The 20,541-nt window shown below is 40.5% G+C and overlaps 1 protein-coding gene across 3 annotated transcripts in view; it reads right to left on the bottom strand.

Annotated features, from left to right (window-relative positions):
- GPAM (glycerol-3-phosphate acyltransferase, mitochondrial) overlaps positions 1–20,541 on the bottom strand; it is a 62,533-nt gene that overhangs the window by 25,824 nt on the left and 16,168 nt on the right. Inside the window, exons 2-5 of one of the 3 annotated variants that reach the window (XM_023511609.1) lie at positions 6,410–6,502; positions 5,299–5,429; positions 3,391–3,513; positions 1,073–1,146 (exon numbers count right to left, since the gene is read on the bottom strand). In XM_023511609.1, coding sequence (XP_023367377.1) covers positions 1,073–1,146; positions 3,391–3,513; positions 5,299–5,400 — 299 coding nt within the window. In that variant the 5' untranslated portion in view covers positions 5,401–5,429; positions 6,410–6,502. The other 2 variants (XM_012803670.2, XM_023511608.1) reach the window with 2 other exon arrangements.

Genomic DNA, 20,541 nt, shown 5'->3' with positions numbered 1-20,541 from the left:
TCAGTACAGTCAATGCCTCTACCTGTGTCTAACTGACAGCAACAAGCGCACCTGTTGGCTTTACACATAAAACACTCATACACAGAAGAAGGGACTCTAGAGTCCTTTCCTTAGGATCTTAATCATGTCAACCAAGAAAAGAAAACACAGAAAGGGAAAAAAAGAAACAAAAAACAATGGACCAGAGCCTCTCTCCTCTTTTTTAAACTGAAGACAGAGAACAGTAGCCTAGGAAAGGGGAAAATATGTCCTATGTCTTTGACTTTAGTTCTTTTTTAAAAAAAATTTACCATATATACAAGTATTATCATTCTCGTATGTAATCTCATCATCAAATTGTGAAAAGTAACATCGAAAAAGTTTTAACTCTAAGTATTTTTCACAGAATTTCAAGTATTTCTCATCAACTGAACCTACCTGCTGTTCAGGAACCTACTGCTCAAATTACAGGGACTGGCAGTACTTTGGCTGCCGCTTCTCCTGCCTCACAGCCTTGCAGCCCTCCTTCCTTGTCCTCTAGCCTAGATTCAGATAAAACAAAGGCCCTCTCCTCCCACTCTGCTACCACTAGCCCATCCCCAAATGCCTGGAATTTGGAAGAATTCTATGAAAAGTCTTAGGTGAAGATTAAATCAAACAACATTTGCTAAGTAGAGAAAAATATCTTCTAATACCCTACAGATTAGGCAGATTTTAATCACATATACTTTTTTGTAAAGTATAAAATAGTCACAATATATCGTAAATCATTCAAACATACATGTCCTCTTAGACAAATATTTCCCAGATTGTGGCACACTTCATACGCAAAAATCAATATATGAATTAAATCAAAGAACACTACAAGTGACATCTATACTCTCATGAAAATATTTATAACAGCAGCCATGGTAACAGTTAATGGGCCTCTCTAGTGCCTATATGACTTTCAATTTTTAGATAAAGCCTCTTCTGTCCAAAATATGTATTCTATTAACAGCCAAAAACATAAAGAAATTCATCTTACAGTGTGTTAATTGATGACTATGGTGTTTTATTTTTGGGATTAGAAGCAGAAGAAATTTCTTTTTACCTTGTGTGAGTTTCATTGATATAAATAACATTCCGCAAACCCAAAGACGGGATACTGGGGTTGAAAAATTTATCCTGTAGAAAACAAAGTAAATGTAGACATAAACGCACAACTCGATTGATGGTGAAGAGCTCACATTCCTAGTTCTTAACGACTGAAAATCTAAGCATAAAGTTAGAATTGCTTCAAAATCTAAGTGATGAAGGAATATGTTTCATTGCAAAGTACTCTGCAGCCTTCAAAGAAATCCACAAACTCTTAATTCCTAAAACCTTAAATCAAAGGAAATAGTGCCTCTCCCCTTCCTGCCCCACTCCTCACCTCTATGATGAAAGGGCTGAAGCTACAGGGAATACCAGAGATTTCAGTATTCCCAAAATGCAGAGAGACTATGCTAAGTGCCACGCAACTGACGTTAGATCACTAAATCTTCCAATAATCCTGATGCATAAGAATTCTTATTCTCATTTTATGGGGGGGAAATTTGAGGGCAGCAGGGGTTTAGGAGTCAATCTCAGATCTTACTCCAAAGAAGAGTCTTCTATTCTCCTAAAATAACTGTCCACTTAATGAGAAAATGTACAAGTTATTCTCTTTACAGGTGATCTTGAAAGATAATCCAGAAACAGCTCTGCTGAAAAGAGAAAATCTATAACTTTATCCATGGGGGCAAAAAGGTAACTGTTCCACAGAAGCGTGCTGGATAAAAACATGATATACCCTCAAAAAATATGTAAAAACACTTAAATCTTAGAGAAAAGGAAAACAGAATTTTAGAGAAAGAATAACAAATATCAAAAAGTTACCATAAAAATATTTTTTAATGATTTTTGGGGTTTGGTAGTGACAGGGTCTCACTATGTTGCTCAGGCTGTTCTCAAACTCCTAGCCTCAAGTGGTCTTCCAGCCTCAGCCTCCCAAAGTGCTGGGATTACAGGTGTGAGCCACCATGCCTAACCTAAACAAATTATTTTAAATGAAAATGCCATAGGAAAAGTTCAAGATCAAGTTCAGCTGCATCAGGGACTACATTTCAGCAAAAATCAATTACCTGTTACTCTAATCTATCCCCATTCCAAACCATCCCCATCACCACATAATTTCCTATCTTTCCTCTGAGTTAAGAAAACATTGTAGTTAAGGTTTGTTCTGAATAAACATTCAAAATTAGAATAACATGATATGCCAGATCTAAAAAGAAAAGCACATGACCTTCTAATTAAATCTTTATTTCCGCTGGCCTATTAAGCTAAACTGGCCTTACTCCTAGACTAGACATTTCCATAATCCTTCAATTTTACCAAATTCTTGCAACATGGCACTTGTGGTTTGAGAGAAGCAATGTTTGTAACAAAACCTTGTTGAGCAGACCTGAATATCTAATGTTGTAGACTGCTTGGGTTCTACACAAATCTCTCCCACGTTAAAAAAAAAATCCCTTTATAATAGACTCCAATTCTATTTCCTGCCAAGCCAACCCTGAGCCCTGAGTAGAAAATCTACACAGCACAGCTATTCATTCAGGTTGCAAGCAGCCTCCATAAATGGCAGGCACTTAAATGGGAGAATTTCTACATCCGAGTAACTAGCCCATCCCACAGAGAATATAACATCCAGATATACCTTTTAAAAGGTAACTCCACTGCCTTAGAACACAGCCACATGAAATTCTACCTACCTGAGCTAACTCATCCCATACATACCCTTTCTTAAATGTCCATCCTGACATTTCAGTGACCATCCTTCACTATTGCAAAGTCAACAGGTGCTCCCCAGAAACAGAAAGTTAGCAAAAGCTAAGAGGAAAGTCACACTTTAACTTCTTATCCTAACCTATTATTTCTCACTTTAACTTCTTATCCTATTTCTCTTTCTCATCTTGCTAGGACTTTAATGTGAAGTGCTGAAGTTCACTTCTTATCCTTATTTCTCTTTCTCATCTTGCTAGGACTTTAATGTGAAGTGCTGAAGTTCAACACCCAGAAATTACATGAAGATTCCCCAGAATACTATGGAAGAGTTAACCAAAAGTAAGATCTACTCTTACCCTAAAGTCCCACTAAAACTACAAAAGAGCTAGCATAGTACCTAGTATCAATTACGGGACCAATATTTACTGAACAAATGAATGAAAAGAAAAATTGAGTTGACATCTTCATTTGGAATATTTGGTTCCGTTCTAACAGTGAATAAAGTCCATTAAGACTATCAGCTACACGGTCGGGGGGGAAGAACAACATACTACAAATTCACAAAGTTGGAAATCTGCGTCACAGACTTCGCTGTTTATTAGGATCAACAAGCAGTAATTTTCTTACCCAGCTCTGGGGAGTGCAGGAATAACAGCATCTTCCAACAAACGGCCTCTTCCTGCTCATGAGGCTTTCTTTCCATTTTAAAGTGGCAGATCTGAAGACGGTAGGGCTAAACCCACACTCACCCTAACAAATGTCAAGGAAAAAAACAGTGTCTAAATGGCAAGAAAATTACACTTGTTTACTTGGCCTCTAAAACCAAGATATTTCAGATAGAAGAGAAACCTATGGCGTATTTTTCTTTTGGACATATAACCACGTGTGTCTCACACAGTGACTGCCCTTGAAGAACTCCCTCCATGGTCCATACCTAGAAAAAAGCTGGGCACATAAGCAGAAGTTGATGACCTAAGAATAGTAATAGCTACTAAAATAACAATCGCTACATACTCAAGGCAGTTTTCAAAGGTTTACATGCGAGGTTGCAGAAGGTGAAAGGTCAAATGGACTTCTGACAAAGGGATTAAGTTCAGATTCCTGGATCCCTATCCTAACAGTTAACCTTACTACCTTTTAAATCACACACTTTCACAATAGTATTATAGAGGCTTTATTTTTTATTTATTATTTTTTTTTTGAGACAGAGTCTCATTATTTCACCCTCAGTAGAGTGCCGTGGCATCACAGCAACCTCTTGGGATTAAGCGATTCTCTTGCCTCAGCCTCCCAAGTAGCTGGGACTCACAATGCCTAGCTATTTTTTGGTTGTAGTTGTCACTGTTGTTTGGCAGGCCCAGGCTGGATTCGAACCTACCAGCTCCAGTGTATGTGGCTGGCCCCTAGCCGCTGAGCTATAGGCGTCAAGCCTATAGAAGCTTTATTCAGTGGTTCTCAACCTGTGGGTCTCAACCCACAGGAACTGTATTAAAGAGTTGTAGCATTAGGAAGGTTGAGAACCACTGCTTTATACGGTGAGCAAGTTGTTACACTACAGCTAAGAAAATTTTTTCTGTTTTGGAGACAGTCTCCCTCTATTACCTAAGGGAGAGTACAGTGGTGTCATAGCTCACTGGGTTCAAGCAAACCACCTGCCTAAGCCCCTCTAGTAGGAGATTACAGACCCATGACACAATGCCCAGCTAATTTTTCTATTTTTGGTAGAGACGGGGTCTAGTTCTTGCTCAGGCTTGTCTTGAACTCTTGGCCTGCGTGATCCTCGCACCTTGGCCTTCTAGAGTGCTAGGATTACAGGTATGAGCCACCCTGGCCAAAATATTTACTTTAAATAACAACAAGGTAAACTTACATAACATTCCTTTATCTTATCAAGACAGTCTAAAGCCTAGAATTTAAATTATGGCCAGACTGCTTAAGTAAGATCAAATTCTGCTCTTCTGTTCTAAAATTTTTTTCTTAACTTCGAGCTCATCAATTGCTCAGACTTCCCAGATATAACTTTCTCAACCCTAAATGCAAGAATGCCGTTTTTACATAAAGCAGATACTGTTTGAGATAAAATTTAAAACATGCCATGCTATGTTGAAATAGGGAAAACACAGGAAAATGCACGCTCTTTGGATTGAATTTATACTATAACTTCTTATCTTTAATTTTTTTAAAGTTTACTTCCATTATACAACTCATGTTTTTTAAATATGACCTATGGGAAGTATTTACCAAAAGGGGAAAAAAAAAAAAAACTTACACCACCTAAAAAACCTACTAGGATTTTTTCCTCTGCAAAAACATTTTCACTTTTTAACATAATCACTGTACATAAATTTTCTACCCAATTTTTTCTTCCCAATTAAAATAATGCCATAAAGTAAAACATAACTTTTAAAAGGAGCAGTTTCTGTAGCTAGCTATTAATCTCTATTTGGTATTATACTGCTGTCAGCATTGCCACTTTCATAACACTGAAATGAAGATTTTTAGGTAGAATGCTTTTAACGCTTATCTTAAACTTACCCATTCCTCACTTGTGTGTTTACATCGACCAACACTGTACTCTGATGAATTTGGCAGATAAGAAACATCTATTGTGCCAAGGGTCAGTGCAGATTCATCCATGTCACAACGTATAACTCCCAAATCATGTGCTATAAAAAATATATATACCATTTCAGTTCACAAGGAATCCAGAGAGTAAATACCAAAACTCAAAATTCTGACTTCTACATTATTTCCCCCTATAATAGGATATTATAGGAACTACCGGCAGACTTCTGCCATGTTGAGTCACAGTGTAAAAACTGCCTTTGAAACTCAAACTGCCTTGATGAAAAAAAAGTTAAAAAACCAACATTTGCATCCTAAGATTCCATGAATTTATAAGGATAGAACATTTGTATTCTTAGACCTTCCAAACAAAACAGCTATGAATAGTCATTTGTAAGTGTAAATAAAAGCGTATTTCAGGTGTTTTTGTTAATATTTATACTTGAACAGCTCCTGGGAAAATGAAGGCATGCATTTATTTAATTAAATATATGCTATATGGATGCATACGTGTAGATAACTTTATGTACTGAGAATTTTTTGCTCATACATACTTATTCAGTGAAAAACAAATAAAGGCAATTAGGGTACCGCTAAAGTTTCACCCTTAAACTGAATTAAGCTCTTAAGTTCCTTGTGATGCTGTAAAAGAAATAATACTTGCGACTGAAATACATCTACAAAGCTCTAATAGAAAAGTACACTACTTTGACATATCTGTTAAGTTTTCATTTTTTTTCAGTAAGCCTTTTTCTACTCTAAAAGAAAATAAGGGTAAATAACTATAATAGATATTAACCTAAAATATAAAAACTTTTTCACATACTCTCCAGTCTCAAATTATTTTTGCTTTTGGTTATTTCTCACTTGGCCTTAAATTATTCCTTTACATAAATCCTGAAAGGTCATGTCCAAATTTACAGTGTTCCTTGGAGGGTATATTTCAATTTCTTTACAGTCCCCATATGGGTTTGCAGCCATAACTGTCAGCCTCTGCCTAACTACATTATGTCCTTAACAATTTCACATAAGTAACAATGTAACATTAACGGCCAGAGGAGAGAATGGTAAACCAATGCACCTGGGATGACAGTTCTTCTGTTACAAAACTTCAGTCCTCAGCTGTCAGTTTCGGGGGCAGAATGTCCATAGAACAGTGGGAACCCGCTGCAGCCTGAGAAAAGGAAGTGATGAAGGGATGAGACGAGGAAAGAGACCTGTGCCAATACGAAGTCCACGTTTTGCTCCTCCTCCGTCCCTGGAGTTTGCCTAAGGTCAAGAAGCGTTTAAAAAAAAAAAAAAATCCCCCTTGGCACCTGGCAACCCCGGCTAAGGATAGCAGATTTTGGGACCTGTAAGGGACAGAGGCAGAACGGCCAGCTTTGACATTTAAATCCCCCATTGTTTTTCACAGATAGTGAACTTGTATGCCTCGGTTTCCCCATCTGAAAACGGACATAGCATGATAGTTCTGGGTTGCAGGGAGGTGTGAATGATACCATAAAGAGTCTAGCACAATGTGTGACACACGGTGAATGCTCAGTCCTATCAATGGTAGCTGCTGTCATTGGATTATTCCCCAGCACCGGCTGCTCTCAGCGCACACCAGCTGCCCCGATGCTCCCGCGGACCCGGGCGGGCTGGCTAGCAGCGCCTCCGTCCCTTCGGGTGCTTAGAGGAATGGGTCGGTAAGGACTCCCTCCTGTCCGGAGGAACCCACGTGGTAGCCTGATCTCCCCCCCAGAGAACAATCCCGACCCCCACCCCTGCACGAGCCCGGCCCATTTCTCGGAGCAACGCCGGAGCTCGGGGAAGGGGGAAAGGGCAACACGATGGCCCAGGCAACTTGCAGGAGTCGCGCCAGGTTCACGCACCTGTCCCGGCGCCCCCGGCCGGAGCAGCCTCCCGCAGCCCGCACCCGCCCCGGCAGTTCGCACCCCACCGCTCCAGCTTCGGCTGCGGCAGGTGCCGGCACTTCAAGTCCCGGCCGGCGCCTGCTGCGCTGGCGCAGCCTGATGACGCAGCGGCGCGCGGAGTGACGTCACGGCCGCCGGAGCGGCTCCGGATCGGCGACGGGGGCTGGCCTGGTGACCTGGGGCGGCCGCGGGTGTGCACGCGAGTGTGTGCGGGGCTAAGGTTGGTGTGTGAGTGCCTAAACGAATGGTTACGCTGCCTGGGCGATGCGTGCGCGTGCGTGCGCGTACTCAGTCTGCCTTGTGTGAACTCACGTTATCAGGGAGCCTGTATCTCTGCCAGGCTCTGTTGGGAGTGTGGGAATGGGCTGTCGTTGTATTAGATTTTTAAGACTCTGCAGAATCATTCAGTCTCTGCAGATGGACCAAACAGGGATTGCAAGTGCCTATGTTGTATAATTTCTGTAACAATGCCTGAGTTCCTGCCCTTTAAATAGGAAAATGAGGAATGAAAAAAGACGCAAATCAGGCTTAGAGAATACAAAGCTTCAATTAGACTAGAATTGGGTTTCATTGAGGAATAAGGGTGTTTTTTTTTTCTTTGAAATACAGAACATGCCAAAATAACGTATACACATTTTAAGAAAGGAAAAAATGGCCTTAACATCTTAATACTCAATAATACGCATAAATGATGAAATACAAGTCACATTTGAGCACCTCTTGTAATTGCAGAAGTCAAATGTGAGTTGCATATTAACAACTCACATGTAATAGTTTTCTTTCTTAAAACGTGTATACATATATTTGGTGCATCCCTGTGTATTGCACAGCATGGCGATTATTGATAATAATGTATTTTGCATTTCAAAATAGCTAAGAGTACACAAGAAATAAGTATTTGAGGTGGTAGATATGTTAATTAGCTTGACTTAATTATCCCACCTTGTATTCATAAATTACAACATCTAGTTATACCCACTAAATATATACAACTATGATTTTCTAATTTACAGCTAAAAAATTAAAAAGGGGGAGGGCTTGAAAGAATCAAAATTGGTAAACCTCTAGCCCTTCAAACAAAACAACACTGGGCATGAAAAGGTTCTTTCACAATATTTGTCATGCCATTGACAAGGCCAGTGGTTATCAAGAGTATTAGAATTTACAAGAAAAAAGATAAACTTTTATGTGCACTCAAGCAACAAGCATTAAGTATGAATTAGGATCTGAGAATACGAATAGGAGTAAGACATAGCCTCTACCTTCAAGGCTCTGCCACCAGTTCTTGTACCTCCTGCACATACTAATCATAATCCCCTATTCAGTACAAATATTCCTGTATGTCCCCCCCAATCAAAAAACATCCATACTCCCTCGTAGATTAAATGCCTGCACCAGGCATATATAGCCTCCACAGAGAGGCCTCTACAATTCCCACTCTTTTCCGGCAGGAGCCCCTTCTCTGATTGTCTTGAGACAAGCCATCGGCACTTGTCCTCCTAATTCTTCTATACCACTCCCTAAAATTTTACAGTGCTTTCCTAAACTAGTTTTAAGCCTCCCCAACTTCTCTGGCCCTCAATAATCACACTCTCCTCTGAAATCTTCTCAGATTGTCTACGGTACCACACCTTGGGTCTTTCTCAATTTTTATCAGTCTTCTACAAGATTACAGACTCATCATGTCAGTCACTTGTCTCAGTCTCCTAGTTAACACCACAGTATGCTGTTGTAGTAAGCACTCCATAAATACATGTTGCAGCTGAGAAACAAGAAAAGCAAGAATTCCTTCTCCTGAACTTTCTACTTCTGTTTATAAATACATCCCCAAACACAATGGATCTCCTCTTTAGAAATAATCCAGTTCTATAGATTATTGGCCCCTTGCACAGGGAAAAAAAATAAAAAACAGAAGAGAGAAGCAGAGAGTCTTAGAGTTTGAAACCACTGCTAAAGAGAAAGTAACAATAAATGAACTAGAGCACATATCACAGGAATTTTAAAATGTAAGCCACAGGGGAAAATTCCATCGTCTTTCCTGCAGTACATTTGTAGGCAGTTCTTCTGCAACACCCATGGATTGCAGGAGCTGTGCATTACAATGCTAGCTGTTCCAGGTTACCTAATGAGAATCGTTTTGGAAACAGGTGACACCCTCTGCAATCTATTTTATCAACAGAGCAACAATAATTTATAGTAATTTAATCTAGCTAGCCAAGATAGAGCAAAGGACTAAATTTACTGTCTTGCCTAAAACAACTAAAAACAAAAACAAGCAAATATAAAACAATGGCTCTTTAATATTGAACATCACGTAGCAGTGCTGGACAGTAGTCTATAAGAGAGTAAAACTCAATGAAGTGAGCTCTATGATTACCTTCGTTTACTACCTAGAAAGAGTTGCTAGGCTGCCCTACTAATAGGAGGAGTCCAGGAAGAGCTTATTAGACTCCCCTGATTGAAGTCGTAGAACTGGGAGACCAGGGAGGCCAAGGAGGCTGGAGCTGGGAGTAGAATACCAGAGAAGAGAGAGCTACACAGGGAGCTATGGAAATCTGCAGAAGATCTCATTCCAGTTTTCATGTGTGTCAGTAAGCTACCCAAGGCCCGGGAAGAACCATATATAGAAAGAAAGAAAAAAGTAACAAAAGCTCGCACAGGAATTATTACTGTTTCCACATGGTAGAGCGGAAAATTACTTGGTGATTATACAGGACCAGGAATAGTGCCTCATCATGGTACCCAGACTGGAAAACTCCATCATTCATGTTTCAAATGGTTTTGCTTCAGTAGCAGGGCAAAATTAGCTCTAGGGCAAATGCGACTTTGGTCTTACCTAACAAATCTTAAAAGCCAGCCCCCAAACGATTAAACCATTTCCAAGAACAAAGGGTCCCAGAACAAAGCACTAGAGTATTTATAGTAAACTAAAAATATCCAGCACTCATCAAGGTTAAGTTTACAATGTCTGACATCCAATCAGTATTACCAGACATGCAAAAAGAAACACAAAAGTAAGGGGAAAAAAATCAATCAATAGAAAAATCAAATCAATAGGAATCAATCAAATTTAATAAAAATGACAGAGATGATAAAATCAGAGGACAAAAACAGTAAGAAAGTAACTGTAACTATATTTAATGTGTTCAAAAAATAGAAGAAAGAGATTGAGAATGTTAAGTAAAAATGTGGAAAATCTTTTAAAAAATACAAGTATGTACCAATTATAAAACTCTTGTCTAAGACAATTAACACATACACACACACACAGAGGATTAACAGCAAATTAAATATTACTTTAAAAAGTAAAGAACTTGAAAACATTATACTAAGCAAAATGAAACACTAATGGAAGAAAAAAACTGAAAATAAAAATGGACAGACTACCAGTGAGTTTGGGATACATGCAGTTGTAATCTCTGAAGAGAAGGAGACGTATAAGGTGAGAACAGATGAAATGGACAGAAAAAAACACATTTGAAGAAATAATTTACGGAAACTTTGATAAAAAGTATAAACACACAAATCCAAAAAGCTCAGAAGACTAAGTAGAAACATGAAGAAACCCATACCAAGGAACATCACAATCAAAATGCCTAAAACCAATGATAAATAGAACAATGTAAAAGCTGTCAGACAGGAAAAAAAAAAAGCAAAGCATTACTATATAAGGAACAAAATAAGAATGACAGCAGACTTCTCATCATAAATATGTAAACCAGAAGATGTTAGAATAGCATCTTAAAGTACTGAATGAAAAAACTGTTAACCTAGACTTCTTTTATATACATATATAAATATGAATATGTATTTCATAAAAAGAAAAAGACATAATTCTGACACATAAGCATTGAAAGACTTCATCACTGACAGACTCACACTATAAGAAATGTTAAAGTCCTCCAGGCAAAAAGAAAAAACTACCTTATGGAAATATTAATCTATACAAAGGAACCATAAAGATAGAGGTAAATAATATTTTTACTTATTTTTTTAAACTTTTAAAAAAATAATTGACTAGGGAGGCACCTGTAGCTCAAAGGAGTAGGACGCCAGCCCCATATACCAGAGGTGGCAGGTTCAAACCCCAGCCCCAGCCAAAAACTGCAAAAACTGCAAAAAAAAAAAAAAAAAAAGATAATTGACTAGCCAGGTATGCAGCGGCTCATGTCTGTAATCCCAGCACTCTGGGAGGCGAAGGCGGGTGAATTGCTAAAGCTCAGGAGTTCCAGACCAGCCTGAGCAAGACAAATTTTTTTCAGCCTGTCTATACTGAAAAAAATAGAAAAATTATCCAGGTGTCATGGTGGGCACTTGTAATCCCAGCTTCTTGGGCAGCTGAGGGAAGACGAGTGATTAAGTCCAAAAGTTTTAGGTTGCTATGAGCTATGATGTCACAGCACTCTACCCAAGACAAGTGAGACTCTGTGTCAGAAATTAATTAATTAATTAAAAGATAATTGACTGCTTAATGCAAAAATAAAACAATATTTTATGGGGTTTGTAACATGTAGAAATAACATGTATGATAACAACAGCACAAAGATCAGGAAGGGAGAAGTATTTTGTTGTCAGTTTCTTATAGTAAGCATAAAGTGGTATGTGCTATAATACACTTGAAGGTGAACTGTAATATATAGGTTTACCTCTAAAGCACAGCAAAGTTACACAAAGCAGATTAAGTACAATCAGTGTAAAAATGCTCTATGAGTCCAAAAAAAGGCATTAAATGAGAGAAAAAGGAAAAAATGGCTGGGATAAAGAGAAAATACATAGCAAGATGGTAGACTTAAACCCAACCTTGTAAGTAATCACCCTAATTAAAAGATAGAGATTGTCAGATTGGGGGGTGGGAAGCAATAACCAACTACATGCCACCTACCAAAAACCCTTACTTAAAAACAAGTTAACTTAAACTTAACTTGGTGCACCTAATGGTGCAAACTTTCCCAGTAAAGTTAACTTTAACTTAAAAACAAGTTAAAAGTAAAAGCTTGGAAGACAAAATGTCATGGAAATGTTAATAAAAAAAAAAATAGGTTGCTGTATTCATATCAGATGAAGTAGATTTCAATACAAAGAATATTACCAGAAATACAGAGGATTATTTCATAGCAATAAAGAGGTCAGTCCATCAAAAAGATGAAACAATTCTAAACCTTCATGCATCTAATAGTTTTGAAATATGTACATTAATAAAAAACTGACAGAATTGCAAGAAATAGAAAAATCTTCAATGATGGTGAGCAGTTTCAATACCTCTCTCTATAACTGATGGAACAAGTAGGTGGAAAAATCAGTAAGGACATACAAAGTTTGTAAGCTATCAACCAACTTAGGCTAACTGCTACTGACAGAACACACCACCTACTACCAGGAGAATACACATTCTTTTCAAGTGCACGCAGAACATATACCAAAATAGAGCATATTCTGGGCCATAAGACAAGTCTAAATATTCAAAATCATATAAAACATAAGTATTCAAATATTCCAATCATATAAAACATATACTCTGACCACAATGGAAATTGGAAATTGTTAACTTAAATGTACCTAGAAAAGCCTTAAATATTTGGAAACTAACACGCTTTTAAAAAAAAAATGGTGTAAAAGGGAAATAAAAATCAGAAAGTACTGAACAATAATGAAAACACAACGTATCATAGCACTAAATGCCTATATCAGAAAGGAAGAAAGGTCCCAAGCCATGGACCTCCGCTTCAGCCTTAAGGAAGAAAAGCAATTAAGCCCAAAACACAAAACCAGGAAAAAATAAAGGGCAGAGATCAATGAAAATAAAATGTTCAAAACAGAAAAAATAGTAAAGAAAATCATTGAAACTGAAAATTGGTTCTTTGAGAAGATCAGTAAAATGGATAAACCTCTAGCCAGACTGATGAGGAAAAAAAAAAAGAGGACACACACTACCAAGGCCAGTAACGAGAAGAGTATAGCACCCCAAATTCTGCGTATGCAGCAACCCAGCCTTCCGTTGCCCAAACTGGTTGCCTTATGTTGTCAGGATGGCATTTCAAGATGTCAGATTCCCTGCCTCCACAAGGAGTGACTCTAGATCCTGTAATAAAGCTGGCCTCACCCGTTGCATCAGCACAGAAGTTCTTCCTTCTCCAGCTCCTAGATGGATTCTATCTCCACATTCTATCTAGCCCTGTCTAGACCCTCCCTCTTATTTTGTTCAGCAATAAGTTCTTGCCCAAGCCTGAAAGAAGACTGAATCATTGTCCCTGTACACATTGCATTTTGCTTTGTTTGTCCATTTTCCAATTTTAAATCTTTTTTTCTGCCATCCTCCATAGTGGCATACCTGCTGTCATTTGAACATGGCTCATCCCCATGATGTTCCTGCAAGATGTTGATCCTGCAAGTCTTCAATTTGCAGAAAAGAGAAATGAGGCTTAGAGAAATTGCATAAATTACCAAAGCCATCCATATACAGAAAGTAGCAGATAAGGGATTTAAACCTAAGCCTTTCTCATACTACACCCCATACTCTTGCCAATAACTTGTGCTGCCTCCTTAATCGTCCCTGCTCAGCAGGTTTCCCTCTAGACTGATTCAGTTTCACTGATGAAAACATACTTGGGTGGGTTTGTTCAAGTTGCTATGGATCCACCAATGTATAAGAGCATTTCTCTGCTAGTGTGAGAACATCATCATCTGACTTACCAAAATGCAATGAAAAAGTGTCGATGCCATTCCCTGATATAAAATATAGTGATCATTCTATTAAAAACTTCTAAAAGAAGAAATCATTTGGTATAATTTATTCTTACTGGGGCCATGCTGTTTTGATCATCTACTTTTCTCCAGGCTCCTTCTGTTTATTCATTTAACCAGCAAATATTTCTAAAACGTCTGCTTTAAGCTAGGCAGCCTGTTGCAGCTACAGCATCGAACAATACAGCACAATTCCTTCTCCCTTCGAGCTTACAGTCTACAATACTTACAATACTCCTGTTTCATCACTGTTTCCAAAAAGCTTCAAAAATCTGCATCAAGTTCATTGGCCTGTGGCTTCCAGAATTCACTTCCCCAATTCTGGTCAATTAGGGGCAGTCCACCAAGACTTGTCTGTCCAATACCTAGTCCCTCCCTCTGATTTTACTCAGGGTGATTTCTTGTCCAGCTCTGAGAAAAGAAGGAATCAAGGTATCTAAGCCAATTATGATAATCTTGGTCCCTAATTTTGCAACTGTCCCCGCAGCCAAGATGGTCACATGACCCAGTTCGGGGCCATGTGAATCAAGTGAAAGGCAAATTGAAGGTTTTTGAGGATGCTTTTCTTTCCCAGTAAAAGGGAACAGACAGCTGGCACTGCTTCTTTTCCACTTTTTCTCCCATTTGCTGTGTAACTTAATGTCTAAGCCCAACCATACCTCCAGATTTGCTGTTATCTCTACTTATGTAAGTAGGCTACTATAATCCCATCTTTTGTTACCCCTGGGTAAATGTGTTCCTGATTCATATTTAATTTTGAGCTTGGATCTTATTGCTCAAACATAGATATATATATATATATATATATATATATATACACATATAAATGAGAGAGTGAGTCTAGAAATAGTCCCTGCCTGTGTCTCATGCTGACAAATGGCAGTGGAAATGACCTTAGACTCTGCCCTTGGGAAAAGACCTTAGGTCAGAAGAGATTTGTGGAATGACAAGGACTTCGTTTTCATTGAAACCTGCTTCATTAGGAAGTTAATCAATAGCTTCAAGTGAGAGACATCAAAGGATGATGGGAATGGTAAGGGTGGTAGTGGCTGGAAATGTCTATGACTGCACCCCACACTCGGAGTGCTCACTGCATTACCCATCACACGTATATTGGCTTATGGAATCAGAATTCAAAGTTGAACAATTCAGAGCAGTAAACAGTGACTATTCTGCCTTCTTGTAGAGAAAGCAAGATGCACCAAGGAAAGCAGGCCCAGCCTACAAATACAGACCATGATTTCCTTATTTCCAAGCTATTGCTCCCCAGGTAAATGATTTGTGATATTTTCTCTTACATATATACTCACTTCCAAGTCTTAAAGAACACTAAACTGTGCCCATACTCCATGGCTTACAGTGGTATGAACTTCTTACATATATTCCTGTTTCCAAGTCTTAAAGAAGACTTAAACTATGGCCATACTGCATGGCTTATAATGGTGCAAACTTCCTGGGCTCAGGAAAAAGGCATGCCGGGACTTCATCTGAGAGAGAGAGTGAAGAGGGCAGAACCAACAGAATGAAAGATGAAGAAATTTTTCCAGATACCAAAGCCAGGTATGGTGAGATGCTATGCCCAAGGAATGCACCAAGTCTAGATCTGACTTGGACAAACTTTGGGACTGGAAATGTTCATATAACAAAGCAGGACAGAGCAAAAGTCCCTCAAGATTGTCCTCAAATACACCTGAGCCAAGCAGGAAGCAGTCAGGCTTCTGGGGATCTCTCCTGGAACCTCTTACCACGTGAGGTACTTGACAAGACCCGTCCCTCCCTAGAAGGAAGCTCAGAGGGTGCTAGGTAGGAGCCCACACTCCCAGCCATGTGCTGTGCCTCTGGGCAGGGCACCAATTCCAGAGAGAAACTAGGGCGCTGGATGGGGTAACTAGGAGAGCAGGGTAATTAAGACATTAGCTTGTATGTCCTTCTGTTGTTTTTTTTTTTTTTTTTTAAACAACTATTAGCTCATTCTTAAGGAATGAAAGGTATTTTTCCCTACCTTAAGGAGTGTAGCCAGGTCCTGTGGTTCAAGTCTTAACGTTTCCTAAATCCTTGAGGGAGGTGAATAATTGCAATTAACCAATTAACAGTCTTTTTGTGATCAAAAGTCAAACAAAAAGAGAGAAAGGGAGGAGAGAGAAGTCAGCTTGTCTGGGGCTCTGGGGCTGGTAGCCAAGAAGACAAAACCGACACGGGCCTTTATTTTCTCAGGGACTCAAGCTGGATTGCGTGAGAAGCAGGGGTTGTTGAGGAAAAGGTAGAGGTCAAGACGACCCAGGCACTGCAAGGGGACAAGATGGGGGCATCTGACCATGTTTCAGCTCTGGGCTTCCTCAGATGCAGGGCTTAGGAGGTGGCAGGTCTTCACAGGGGGCAGAGGTGGAAGAAGTGTGAAGAGCAAGGAGCCCAGAGTCTCGGAAGCCCCAGCAGAGATCCCAGGGGTAAGGTGACCAGACGTCCCGCTTTTGGTGGGACACTCCTGATTTTTAACAATTTGTCCCACATCCTGCAGCGTTTTAAAAAGTCTAGATTTGTGGAAAGAATGCATGACACATGAGGGAACGCAGGAGAACAGGAAAGGAATATACAGTTTTCAGCTGCCATGTGGCTATTTTGCCAGGATATGAATTTTATATTATTTTTGTTAATTTTATAACGTTAACCTTTAATAATAACAAATAATTGTTGAGCACTGATTATCGAGAACTGCTTATCAAAGTTTGCATTGTTGTCAGGCTCCCCCCGCCTCTGTCAATGGTGTCCGGCTTTATCAATGTTAAAATCTGGTCACCTTCCCCAGTGGCTGAGTGTGTCATGAAGAGAATGGAGCTTTGTGTCCCGCAGAGCCTGGGCAGCAGCAGGGAAGGAGACCCGCCCAGACCACACCAGAGCCTCTGCTTGGCTTCTACAATACACAGGGCCCACCCCCCGGGGGGGGAAGAATCCCTAAGATTATCAAAATTATCACTACTGGACTGCAAGGGAACCTTGTCATGAGCTGTTTAAAGACGAACTAATTCAACATACATCCACTCATAGCACATCAACCGAGAGCCTGTTTTGCGGCAGGCATCTTGCTAAATGCTGAAGATACACCCCTGAAGATGCTACACGCGGATCTGCCCTCATGGAACTAACAGTTTAATGGCCTATGGCATGTAGTGATGAACCAATAAAAAGTCACAATAAAATAAGAAAAGTGCAAATAAAGCATCTACCCCAGGGAGGAACAGAAGCAAGCAACCCCCGATAAGGTGGTTGGGGGACTTCTCAAAGGCAAGAGCAGCTACAGGAAGGTCGGGGTGTAGCAAGGAGGCCAGAGAAGATCTCTGCAGGAAGAGCAAACTGTGCGTGCCGGGGAATGGAGGGAGGCCGGCGTGGTGGGAGGGGGTAACTAGACAAATGGCAGGGGGAGGGGCAGAAAGCCAGAAAGGGCCAGATGCCCAGCCCTTGTAAAGCCATAGTAAGAAGTTTAGAAAATTAAAAATAAAGTTATAGTATGTGTCCTAAATGTCAGGAGGAACTCTCAGGCCCCTCACCCTGTAAGATTCAAAAAGGACAAATCAAAATAGGAGCCCAGCTCTGTGGAGTAAACCCGGAGGGGAAGTGTGCAACATCCAGGTGCTGTGCTGTGAGCAGGGGCCGGCCTGGGGCAGCCTGGCAGACTGCAGCAGAGAACGTAGGTAGAAGGAAAGCAAGTATGTCTTGTAAGCTTCTCTTTCTTGAACACTTACTATGTGCCAAGCACCTTCCTAAGTACTCTACAGGCATTATCTCAAGCAAGCCTCTGAATCAGTCCTGACATGGTCAGGAACGCGGAGCCAATGCTGATGGCTCGGTAGTGGGATTTGCATGCAGAGAACTACTTAGGAAGGTCTTGGAAAGCTGGGAGGACAAAAGAAGAGGGTGAAGAATTCTAGAGATCAGCAATGACCCAACATCACAATCCTCCTCTGGGCTGGGTTGGCAAACTGAGGTGTTGATACAACCAGGAGCCATCCCTTCCTGGGCTATACCTGTGACTAAGAGGAGCCACCACTGCTAAAGATGCCACCTGAAAAAGAAGGGGCTCCCCTGGCTTTTACCCTCTATCAATAGGGGCTGAACCCTGCCAGGGAACCTAAGGAATGAGTTTGCTTAGAGGGAAATCTCCCCCAAGATATAGAGAACAGCGGGGAAGGATGGGTAATAGTCTGAGGGCAAACAGACAAAAAGGGGCCCATCCTCCCAACATCTCAGTGGGTTAGGAACTAGTATTACCCCCATTTTTCAGATGGAGAAACTGAGACAGAGGGAGAAGTGAATCTAGTAAATGGCAAAACCCCAATCTGAATTTACAGCTATCTGATTCTAGAACCTAAACATAGACCTAGCACCTTATTTAGCCAGCCCAGGCAAGAACCTAGTAGAGCTGGGCTACCAGATCCCAGGTCTGGAAACTTTATCGTAACTGTTGTTAGGATTCACTGTGGAAGCAGCCCTAGGTCTTTGGGGGTCTTCACCTCAGGGATAGGCTGCCAAGACCTTGTGTTTGGAAAATATACTTCTTTCAGAGACTTTGTGGACAAAAGAGGGAATCCTATTCCTTTGAGCTTAAATCCTAGTAAAGAATTTACCCTATAACATTTGAAACTCTATGAACATTTCAGGTCACTTCATTCTGGGAAGAGTGTCTCTGTTTCAGTCAGGGTAGGTTAGGTTATGATACAGTAACAAAAGTCTCAGTCCTGGGACAACAGACTATTCTTTCTTGCCTGTTTCACATTTAAATGGCACGTTATGATAGGGCCCTGCTCATAATTGTCACTGAGGTACCCAGGCTGAGGGAGGCTCCATGGGTATATGTGCTTCGGTGATTGCCAAGGCTGGAAAACATGGCACAGAAAACTGTGCCTTGTCCCTTGATCCACACATCACTTCTGTACACATTTCATTAGCTAAAGGAAGTCATGTCAGACAAATGGGTAAAGAAATATAATCCTACCATGTGCCCCAAACCAGATAACTAAACATTTATGAACAGCCCTAATGACTGTCAAAAGCATCTCAGTGACACCTCTTGTTTGTCTGAGATAAAGCAAAGGTTTGCAGAAAAAAGAGATTTGGATTTCAGAGCTTCTGACAAGCCAGGCTACCCTACACAACATTTGTCTTTGTTGTGCTCCTAATTGCATGTCTGAAGATAATATGACTGAAGGAAAAACTTTTGTTCCTAATGTTCACTTTTGGTTCTTGGAAGATATTGTCCAAGATGGCCTCTGGGGATGAGACGCTTGCAAGAATGGCATGAAAACAAGGTGTCTTGTCCTCTTGAAGAGGGATCCTAAGATGAACCAGGCTGTGGGTGCCCAGACTTATCCAGAGCTATTCTACTGTTTGTGTAACCTGATGTCTGATTACTGGGGACTGATGGCTTGGTGAGCAAGTCCCAGCTCAGGGTGTAAGGAGCAAGGCCTTCCCTGGCTTTCACAACCTTTCACTCTCCGCGTTTCTTTCTCCCTACCTCAAGGTTATCTCCTGGCATCTTTTGTCCTGGCTCAAGTCCCTCCTTCCTTCTTACTCCACACCATTTCCTTAGCAGATCAGAGGCCTAGGAATCATTCTCGACTTTTTTCCACATCTAATTGGACACTCCCTCCTAGCAACTTCACCTCCTAAACAGCTTTATACGCATCGTGCCCTTATCTTCCTCTCTGCCTGCACTCCCCTAATCCAGACCACCGCCATCTTCCCTGGGAGACATGAAAACATGCCGCCTGGACTCCTCATGGCTGCATCTGCCACCCACTATCCTTCCAAACATACGCCATCTGTCAGCCAGAAAGAGTTTAAAAATGCACAATGACCATGCCAAATAAATACCCCATCTCTCTCGTCATCATTCCATTCCGACTGATTAAAATCCTTCCAATTATTTCTTACAGATTGTAGGACAAAAACTAGAGACTTTAACATAGTCTCTAATGCTTGACCCAGACTGCCTTGCTAATTTCACTACCTTCATCTCCTTCTAGATCTTGTTCTCTCTCCAATTTACGCCACCCTGGTTTCCTTCACTTCCTTGAGGAATACCGGGTTCTGGTCTTTTCATGTACATGTGCTGCCGATGGTGGTCTCCCCCATAGCCCCTTCCCTCCAGTTCAAACTCCATAACACAGCTCAAGTCTCACCTACTCATGAAAACCTTTATTGACCCTTCAGACTAAATCAGGCCCCTTTCTGATGCTTCTCCTCTGGGGCTTACCATGATTTTAATGAAGTACTTACTTGTGGAATTCATCACTTAATATCTGCCTCTCCCTCTTAAATGTTACTTTTAACTTCTCCCCCGTGTTCCTAGCACCTAACAAAAAGTACCTTCCACAAAGCGGATGCCCAATATCTATTTGTTGAATGTCTAAATACAAGGCACGACTAACTACTTATAAAAGTAAAGTGCAAATGGGGGGCAGCGACTGTGGCTCAAAGGAGCAGCGCTCTGGCCCCATATACTGGAGGTGGCAGGTTCAAACCCAGCCCCGGCCAAAAACTGCAAAAAAAAAAAAAAAAAAAA

Source organism: Otolemur garnettii, unplaced genomic scaffold (assembly GCF_000181295.1).
Source record: "Otolemur garnettii isolate 467f Iridium unplaced genomic scaffold, OtoGar3 scaffold00021, whole genome shotgun sequence".
In the NCBI taxonomy this organism is placed as follows: domain Eukaryota; kingdom Metazoa; phylum Chordata; class Mammalia; order Primates; family Galagidae; genus Otolemur; species Otolemur garnettii.
This window is presented reverse-complemented; position numbering and strand designations above follow the sequence as displayed.